This window comes from Leopardus geoffroyi, chromosome B2 (assembly GCF_018350155.1).
Source record: "Leopardus geoffroyi isolate Oge1 chromosome B2, O.geoffroyi_Oge1_pat1.0, whole genome shotgun sequence".
Taxonomy (NCBI): Eukaryota; Metazoa; Chordata; class Mammalia; order Carnivora; family Felidae; genus Leopardus; species Leopardus geoffroyi.
The window spans coordinates 40,142,993-40,152,944 of record NC_059332.1 but is presented as its reverse complement, the minus strand read 5'-3'; the positions used below and the strand labels follow the sequence as shown (position 1 = coordinate 40,152,944).

At 55.3% G+C, this 9,952-nt stretch overlaps 1 protein-coding gene across 1 annotated transcript; it reads left to right on the top strand.

Annotated features, from left to right (window-relative positions):
* The first annotated feature begins 708 nt into the window (after positions 1-708).
* Positions 709-9,246, top strand: PGC (progastricsin). The gene is made up of 9 exons (XM_045498169.1): positions 709-767; positions 2,783-2,933; positions 3,219-3,336; positions 4,456-4,574; positions 5,061-5,260; positions 6,873-6,995; positions 7,618-7,765; positions 8,162-8,260; positions 8,954-9,246. The coding sequence occupies exons 1-9, from the start codon at positions 709-711 to the stop codon at positions 9,104-9,106; spliced, it is 1,170 nt and encodes a 389-aa protein (XP_045354125.1). The 3' UTR covers positions 9,107-9,246.
* The last annotated feature ends 706 nt before the right edge of the window (positions 9,247-9,952 follow it).

Sequence of the window (9,952 nt, the reverse complement as noted above, 5' to 3'; positions counted from 1 at the left end):
CCCAAATCCCCCAGTCAACCAAATTGCATCCCACGAGGTCTTGGGGGGTGCTGGAAACCAGGATTTGGCCAGACTTCCGAGTGCATCGTGTCCAGACCAGGGATGCTCAACAATTTTGCCCCTTAGGTGGACACTGGGCCATGCCCTGAGACATTTTTGTTTGTCACAACTAGGGTACTGCTGGTGACATCCCGTGCATAGAGGTCAGGAATACTGCTAGACATCTACAGTGCACAGGACAGCCCCCCCGCCCGCCCCTAAAAATTATATGTTCCAAAATGGCAATAGTGTTAAGGATGTGAAAACTTGCCCGTGGAGGCCCTACGGCCCTCAGTCTACCTGACTCTGGCCCTCACCCCAAAATGCGCACATCATGCCACTGTTCCTGGACAAGAAGAAATCCTCACCAGCCCATCTTATGGCAACTCTTATGCACACTTGTTTGGCGTCCTCTGCTTGTATTAAAAAGTGAAGAAGAAGAAAGTGCTCTGTGGCCACCCTCCAGAAGGAAAACGCACAGAAACCACAGACACCCGGAGCACAGGGTGCACTTGGGATTGAGGTCACACTTTTGCCTAGGGCCGGGAGGCAGGGACTGGGCTCGATCCCGGGGGGTATAAAGGCAGAAGGAGTGCTCAGGGCCTTCCCTCCACTGCAACAGTCAACTTGGAGTGGCTCTCCCTCTGTGGCCAGCTGGGAACAAGAACCATGAAGTGGATGGTGGTGGCCTTGGCCAGCCTCCAGCTCTTGGAGGCCGCAGTGGTCAAGTGAGTCTGGGGCCTGGCTGCCGGAGCAGGTGTGGGTTGGGGCGTCCGAGGCGGAAGGGGCTACAACCTTTGCCCTCAGGAAACGTCTACAACTGAACCAAAGGAGAGTTTGTCCATTAGATGCCCAGCAAGCCTTTACAATAGACAGACACTGAGCATTCACGGTGAAGAAAGACAGGCTTCTTTACTGGCGTTACACGACTCAGAGAACGGGGCGTTAATGCTGAACGCAGGGTAGGGGGCTGAGAGTCGTGGGTTCTTCTGATGGGTCAGGGAGCGGGTCAACTTCAGGAGTGATTGACTTGTCTTTCCGGCCCTGGTCTGTCCGGTTTCATCAACTGTGACTGGGTGGTCATTCCCTTCCCTGGTGTGGATCTGCAAAACATCTCAGCAATTTGTGTGAGTGATGCTATCTCTGGTGACAAAAGCAGAGGCCGCACACCTTGTGATTGCGCGGGCTAATTCATTTCTTGTTCTCCTGGGCTTTGTGTTCATTGTCTTCAGCATCCTGGGGTTTTCCCCTGTAATCTTTAACTTGGGGCCACACGCCTTTCTGCAGACTTAATTCTGTTGGTGGTTGCACTTTTGGGCGAAGGGAAAAGCAGAAGCGCTTTCCCCTCTGATGAGAAAAGAAGGACCCGGCACAGGGTAATAAGGGTGACTGCTGTCCAAACAGACCCCGGATGGCGGGATTGCTTTCCTCCTGCAGAAAGGAATGATTATTTCTGGATAGGCAGACATTTGCTAAAAATTCCCTTAAGGCCCAAAATTTATAGCGCAGATGGCACAATCATTGAAGCAGAAGCAGCGGTAAGGTGATGTCTACGTGCCAGGTAAGGTGTCGGAAGAAAGGGAGCAGGGGGCGTGGCATCCAGGACCTCCAGAGCGCTCCGGCCTGCACGCTGCTTGCTATGTGACCCTTAAAGACTGATGCCTCCAGCTCCTCTGAGAGATCTGTTTGCAATATGCAAATTCTGTCGAGATGGTGAGCCAAGCAATCGTCAGTTTTCACAGCTCAATGTGAATGGCTGTAGCTAAGAATTTCGGAAGAATGAGGGGTCCTGACGGAATGGGGATTCAGATGGGGAAAGAAAAGAAAGAAGCAGCACTTCTGGAGTCTGGAACGAGCCTGGGTGGACCCACAGAGGCCCCTTATGTAATGACAGCAAGCTGGTCTTGGAGGAGGACAGCCAAGGAGATGGGGGCAGAAGCCCAGAACTCAGAAGTTCCAATTCCGGAGCTGATCTGGGCCCCAGACCACCCAGGCCAACTTCCGCATTGCCTGGTGTCTGGAGAAGAGCAGTGATGAGCCCCAGGCTAGGGGATTAGCAATGTGGGCAGACCTGGGACCCTGTCTTCTGAGTCCCAGTCTAGTGCTGTCCCCTCTACCCATGCTCTGTCACATCAGCCGGGGTCAGGTGCCTGAGGACCACCATAGCAGAGGATCTGGGGGGAGCTCTGCCATCTCTGAAGTCTTTCTTATAAATGCACATATCCTGGGCTGCCTGGTTGGCGTACTCAGTAGAGCACGCAACTCTTGATCTCGGGGTCCTGAATTCAAGCCCTACGTTGCACGTAGAGCTTACATAAAAGACCAAGCGTATATCCTGCCAAGGGTAATGGCCGAAGTCCCCTCCCCTTTCTGGGAAGGAATTTATGGGATACCTGAGAACAGAGGGCCAGGGAAGGATGAGGAGCCTTGAGATGAGATGTGGGCAGGCATGGGTGGGAGGTATTTGTTTTCTGAATCTTGGAGCAAGTCCTGAGAAGATTTTTGAAAGAAGAGAGGGAGAGGCAAAGAGGGAGGCAGAGGGAGAAAGAGACAGAGACAGAGACAGAGAGAAAGGGCCAGAGCTGGAGCCAGAGCAGATGGGCACACGGGACAGAGGAGCAGGGAGTCTGGGGCATGTGGCTGGAGATGGAGAGGCGGGTGGGTGGGGGGGAGAAGGGACTGGGACCATCGGAGGTGCTGTAGGAATGAGGGAGGCCCCGTCCTGACCCCAGTCCCTCTGCAGAGTCCCCCTGAGCAAACGAGAGTCCATCTGGGAGACCATGAAGGAGAAGGGCTTACTGGGGGAGTTCCTGAGGACCCCCAAGCACGACCCTGTGCAGAAGTACCACTTTGGCAACCTCAGTGCCGTCTACGAGCCCCTGGCCTTCCTGGATGTGAGTCCTGACGCCCTCCCGGGGGCTCCCTCTCTCTACCGGCAAAGTCTGAGGCCAGGCCCTGGGGGTGTGCTGCACCATCCACTTTGCACCCTCCCATCAAGCCCCTGGGGCCTGTCAGACTGGCCTGAAGGGCTCTGTGTTCTGGGAAGGTACGGGAGCTAGGCTCGGGCCTCTCCCTCTGGTGTGGGTTATAGGGCAGGGGCTCTGTCCATGGAGGTCTGGCTGGGCCTGAGGGTCCCTGGATCCCTCCAGAGCTAACAGCCTGCCCCATGGCCCCCCCAGAGTCTCTACCTTGGTGAGATCAGCATTGGGACTCCTCCGCAGAACTTCCTTGTCCTTTTTGATACTGGTTCCTCCAGCCTGTGGGTGCCCTCTGTCCACTGCCAGAGCCAGGCCTGTGGTAAGTGCTGGGCTTGCAAGGACAGGTGGCCGGTGAGGGACTGTGAGGCCAGGGCACTTCAATCCTGAGAGTCAGGGACTTGGCCAGGATCAAGGGGTGTGTGCAAGACAGAGAGGAGAAGAGGCCGGCCGTGGAGCTGGGTGATTACTTTGCCTTCCCTCTCACCCACACGTGTGCAGAGGGTTCCTTCACCTGCTCCAGCCTGACCCTTCTGCTCGGTCCGGCCCACTTCTCTCTGCTCCATTCTGTTCACTGCAGACAAGGCCATTCCCTCCCACCAGCATCTACAACATTCTTTCTCTTCCACTCTCTCCACTCTTCACGAAGTTCTCATTGAGAGTCTCCTTAGACACATGGGACAACAGTATAGGATGTGGTCCCTGTATTGTAGTTGTATTTCTTTCTTTTTTTTTTTAATGTTTTTGTTTATTTATTTTGAGAGAGAGAGAGAGAGAGAGAGAGATCGAGCATTCAGGGGAGGGGCAGAGAGAGAGGGAGGGAGAGGATCCTAAGCAGGCTCCACACTGTCAGCGCAGAGCCCGACCCCGGGCTTGATAGCACGAATCGTGAGCTCATGACCTGAGCGAAAATCAAGAGCCGGACGCTCAACCAACTGAGCCACCCGGCACCCCCTTGCCGTTGTATTTCAAGACAGGCCAGGTTCCCCTCCTTAAGGCTGCCCTGGTCCCTGCCAGAGCTTTGGGGTTTGGGTCCTGACACTTTTTCTCCCAAGAATGCCTCGTTGGCCTTGTTCCTAATCTCTCAGCTTCCTGGTATGACCAGTTTCTTGATGGGGCGAGGGTGGGGGGAGTGCAGGCATGCCCTGGGGTTCACCTGCTCCTACAGCTGATGGGGGTGGGGTGGGGATATAAAGGGAACCAGGGAGGTGGAGAGGGATTCTATGCATCCTGCCCCGGAGGGTCACGGTCAAAGGGCACCCCCGAGGGTCTGTAAATCAGAGGGGGCTTTGAGGCCAATGCTGGGAACCCCCTTGGCTGGCCACCCCTTGACTCTGTGGCCAGAGATGCTGAGGCCCCAGGATGTGAGCACAGGCTGGGACATAGGTGGACCTTCCTCCCCCTGCCAGCCTGCCTCCCCAAACCCTCCCTCCCACTGCAGCCGGTCACTCCCACTTCAACTCCAACGCGTCCTCTACTTACTCCAGCAACGGGCAGATCTTCTCCGTGCGATACGGCAGTGGTGGCCTCCGAGGCATCTACGGCTCTGACACTCTAAGGGTGAGCCACGTGGCAGGCTGCTCCCTGCCCCGGGACGCGGGGACTGTCCCTGGGGCTCTGACCCGGGTGGGAACCTCACAGACCTCACCGTCTCATGGGAGGTCAGACGGAGATGCGGGAAAATATGGGAAAACTCCTAGCGCTTTACTGCGTACAGGCCGGGAAATCAGTACCCCCCAGGGCTCCTTCGTGCAGTCACCCGGCCCTCCCTGACTGCATCATGTGCCAGGCACCCAGGACACCTGGTCCTCTCCTTAAGAGGCTTAAAGCTGGGGGAAGATGAAGGGCGGGGGCCGGGGGGGGGGGTGGTGTGCGGCAGTGCTCAGTGAGGCCGTTTGAGAGTGAAAGTGGTTCTTGTGAGACCTGTCAAGAAGGCAAGGGGCAAAGGCGATGGAGGGATGATCGAGGGAGCCTCTGCGGGGGGAAGGTTTGGGGGGGGTGGGTAGAGTTACACTTATCACCTTTCATCCCCCGCGCCCCCTCCAGGTCCAGGGCATCCAGGTTCTCAACCAGCAGTTTGGCCTGAGTGAGCTTGAGCCAAGTCCCTATTTCCTCCATGCAAAGTTTGATGGCATCATGGGCCTGGCCTTCCCTTCCCTGGCAGAGGGTAGGACCACCACCCCCCTGCAGGGCATGCTGCGGGCAGGTGTCCTCTCCAGCCCAGTCTTCAGCTTCTACCTGGGCAGGTAAGAAACTGCTTGCGTGTCCTTAGTTCCCAGGCAACTCCCTCCGTTTTCCCCCAGACCCTGGAAAAGGGTGAGGCTCAATGCTTTGGGGTTTGGAGGGCTCCCATCAGGGAATGGCTCCAGCTACTCCCATGTCTAGCATTTTCTTCCTGGGCTTCTTAACATTGATTTTTGAGAGACAGAGCGAGACAGAGCATGAGTGGGGGAGTGGTAGAGAGAGAGTGGGGACGCAGAATCTGAAGGAGGCTCCAGGATCCGAGCTGTCCGCACAGAGCCAGACGCGGGGCTCAAACTCACAGACCGCGAAATCATGACCTGAGCCGAAGTCGGCCGCCTAACTGACTGAGCCACCCAGGCGCCCCTTCTTCCTGGGCTTCTGAACTGTCCCTCACTCCACACCCTTTCCCCCATCCCTGCGTCTGTCCCCAGCTCACTCTGACTTTTCTTTGCATCTCTAGTCCAGGTCAAAATCTTTCCCTCTTCTGGGTGAACTTAGCTTTGAGTGTGGCTGCTGATTCTCGATACATCTTGGATTTACCTGCTGCCCAGAGCCTCCATTAGCTCATTGCCTTCTGAGCCAATATTTTCTACCTGGACACTTCTTTTGTATAATAATCGATGGCCTCATCTCCTTTGATCTATTGTTCTAGCCACATTCTGGAGCCTTCTGGTCTACCTTCATCATTTGCCCCTGACAAGTTGTTTTCCTCACAACACACAAGCGATGGCCCAGGAGCCAGAGGGTGGGGGCAGGGGTGAGTGGCCTGGAATGGACTTTCCTTCTTTTCCTCTCCAGAGCTAGTCAGCCACCTTCTGGAGATAGTCAGCATCTGCTATCTGGGGTTTAATCTCTTGACTCTGACTTTCAACATTACTCTGTTTCTAATGTTGCAGACTTTAACTCTCTACCTCTGATTACAATTAGCTTTGAGTTTAGCCCTTAGGAACTCTGTCCAATTCCACACTCAGGTTCAACCACCAGGGGAGGCTGAAACACACATGAAAAATCCTCCCTTCCTCTCTGCCAAGGACCTACCTCCCTCCGGTCCCAGTAGAAAAATGACAAGTGGGGCTCAGTGTCAGGCTCCCACTGACATATGACACCAAGCAGCAAGAAGCGGAAGGGACAGGAGAAGGGCATGTGGGGTGGGGGGGAGGGGGGTGTACAGGGAACCTATACAACCAGTGGCTTTCTCTGAAGCAGGGCCTTGTGGGACAGTGGTATCTGGAACCTGAGGCATGGGAATGCTGAGGGGCTCAGCTTGGAGCTACAGTCGAAAAGGGGGACAAAAGTCCCTTCCCTCAGGCTTCCACGGTGTGAGGGGTAGACACAGCATGGGGAGTCCCATTGTGACGGGCAGACACAGCCCTGCCTTCGGGGAGTCTGATGGGGGAGACAGAGCCAATCTCAGGGAGCCCCAGTCTGAGGGAAGAGACACAGCCATGCTGTCAGGGAGCCCTAATCTGAGGGGGAGACACAGACCCACCTCGGGGACCCCCCCCCCAGCCTGCAGCCAGGGCAGGACCTCTATTTCCCTCTGAGAGTGATTACTCAGTAGGAAATCTTTTCCATAGTCATTCCCTGACTCACTCTTCTCTTTGCCTTCTGCAGACAGATGAACCCTCAGAAAGGAGCAGTTCTCATATTCGGGGGGATCGACCACAGCCTGCACAGGGGTCCGATCTACTGGGCCCCCGTCACCCAGGAGCGCTACTGGCAGATTGGCTTTGAGGAGTGAGTCTATGGTGGGGTCCCAGGCACGTGGGCAGGCTTTCAGGCGTTTCATGTCACACACGCACACACATACACACACACACACACACAAATACACAGAGATGGACACACACAGGAAGGTACTGCTGGCAGGTGGGGATAGAGGACCTCTGAGGCCTGTCCCCACAAAGCTACAGCTGTCCTCTGCTGGAGATCGAAGGTCCAGCTCAGCCTGGAAAAACGGGGTGGGGTGGGGACGACATACAGGGTAGGTCTTAGAATTCCAAACATAGACCCTGTGGTCCAACACTATGTGCTTAGAGATTAGAAACTGGGATGTATGTGGGGGGATCAATGTGCTCAACGTACTCACAAAGAATCAGTGACCCCGGCTTTCAGTGTTTCTAGAACCTTCCTTGGAACTGGTAAGAAAGACATTCCATGACCCGTTAGGTGGCTTTGGGTAGAGTCTGGTATGGTGTAAGTCAGGGGGATGGCTGGATTGACCTCTGCAGAGTCCTACTTTTCTGAGGTGCACCTTGATTCTACGGCTGTAGCTGTCTGTCCCTCAATGGTGGGGAAAGCCCACTTCCCAGCTGCCCTGAGCTGGGGGTGCTGAGGGGGTTCGTCTCCTCACCTTCAGGTTCCTCATTGGTGGCCATGCCACCGGCTGGTGCTCCCAGGGCTGCGAGGCCATTGTGGACACAGGCACATCTCTGCTCACGGTTCCCCAGCAGTACCTGAGTTACCTTCTGCAGGCTACAGGGGCCCAGGCGGACCAGTATGGACAGGTGCGTCTGGTGGAGACATCCCCCTTCTTTTAGAGAGACCCTCCAGGAGGCATTTATGATCCTCCTCCGGCACAGGAATAGCCCGGCTCTTGGCCTCCATGCTTCTAGCTGCCCCGAAGCACTGGAGGTAGGGGGCTCTGGGATGCCTGGGGCTGTGGGCCCGGAGGCGGATTCAGGGGAGGCTGGCACCTTGTCCTGAGGGGACATGGGGAGGTTACTACTCAGCAAAATTTCCTTGGAGCTTCAGCTCCTCAAAGGAAACTGGTTCAACACTTGCCAGGCAAGAGAGCTGGAATGTGGGGCCGAGTGGGGGAGGGGGGCCGGGGTGGCTGAGGTGGGGCTGGCAGGTCCTCTGATGTGGACGATGAGACCCTTGGGCCCCGTTCCTCTCTGCAGTTTATGGTGGACTGTAACAACGTCCAGAGCCTGCCCACCTTGACCTTCCTCATCAATCGTGTGCAGTTCTCCCTGCCATATTCCTCGTACCTCTTCAGAGTAAGTCTGCAGGGATGTGACTGGGTGTGAGGAGGGGCTGGGAGCCGGAAGCGCTGGGTCTCCTCACCACGTGCCATTTCCCAGCTCCTGGCAATGCTGCCTCACGTTGTCCACCCACCGATTCCAAACCCCTTCTCGGGCACGAGGCTGTGACACAGAAGAGTGTCGTCTGTTATTTATTATTATTATTAATCAGTGTGGAGGGGCACTGGGTTGTTTGTGGCGCACTAGCTAGTGACCAGCCCCGTTTGCCTACGCTGTCCCACCGGAGTGTCACAGCGTTCAAGGAGGGAGGCGCTAATTTCTATTTTACAAGTGAAAACTTGGAGGTTCAGAGAGGGTAAGACACTGACACAAGGCTCCACAGCCAGTCAGCGTGAAGCTAGGTTTGGAAGCCAAGTTGGGCTGGCTTCAAGGCTTTGCCAACCAGGCTGACCTACTCCAAATGGGGAGCAAAAGAGAGGCGGAGGGGAACCTGGGGAGAGGAGATTATAGATGGTTACCGCAGTGTGCATTTACCCATTCCAGACCTCTCTCCCACCGCCCCAGCTCTGGGGGCTCAGTTGGCCTGTGAGCGCTCAAGGGCAGAACGTCTGGCTCACTCATTTCTGCGTTTGTGCTCCTGGCCTGGGGCTCAGGGCTGAGCAGGGCTCTGTCCATGCATGAGTGAATGTGTGCTACCCTTCTGTGCAGGGAAATGACATTTGTGCCATTAGAGTCCAGGCCACCTACCTGCCCTCTAGCAGTGGCCAGCCCCTGTGGATCCTCGGGGACGTCTTCCTCAGGTCCTACTATTCCATCTTCGACATTGGCAACAAGAGGGTGGGCTTTGCCATTGCCGCCTAGACTGAGTGCCTGGACGCCTGGGCTCCCTTCTTCCTCTAGATCCCTCACCCCAAGCTTCTCTGTGTGCTTCTTCTCTGGACTCAGCCTTCTTTTTCTAGATTTTGGGTTTTCTCTCATAATAAATAGTTCTTTTCCATGTTGGCCAGCGTGTTGTTTTTATTTTTTTTATTTTTTTATTTTATTTAAAAAAAAAATTTTTTTTTTCAACGTTTATTTATTTTGGGGACAGAGAGAGACAGAGCATGAACGGGGGAGGGGCAGAGAGAGAGGGAGACACAGAATCGGAAACAGGCTCCAGGCTCTGAGCCATCAGCCCAGAGCCCGACGCGGGGCTCGAACTCACGGACCGCGAGATCGTGACCTGGCTGAAGTCGGATGCTTAACCGACTGCGCCACCCAGGCGCCCCCCAGAACCTGTTTCCAAGAGGGCCTCAGAAGGTCTGGGTTGAGTGAAACTGATCATATTTACACCTAGACCCTTACACCCCGGGGTCTGTTTGAAGAAGGGCTGGCCCTTAATTGTGGACAAGAGCAATAGCTACTTGGAATCACCGGGAAATCAAGCCCATTTGTTGTAACGAAGTGAACAAGGGAAGATGTTTTCTCCCTCTAGATTTCATTCCTGTTCTCCTTAGGAGCCACCCGCCAAAGACCCACAGATCTGGGGCTACGTGGTACTGGGCAGAGGAGGAAGTGGGGAAAGCAGAGAAGGGTAGCTCAGAGCTATGTAACTTCCAACAGGGGAATGACATGAAGTAGATCTGCAAAATGTTTCCCTGTAGCATGGTGGTGGGGGTCACCAGCCAGGTAGGACTGATGACGCTTGAGGAGGGGTATAATTGGAAA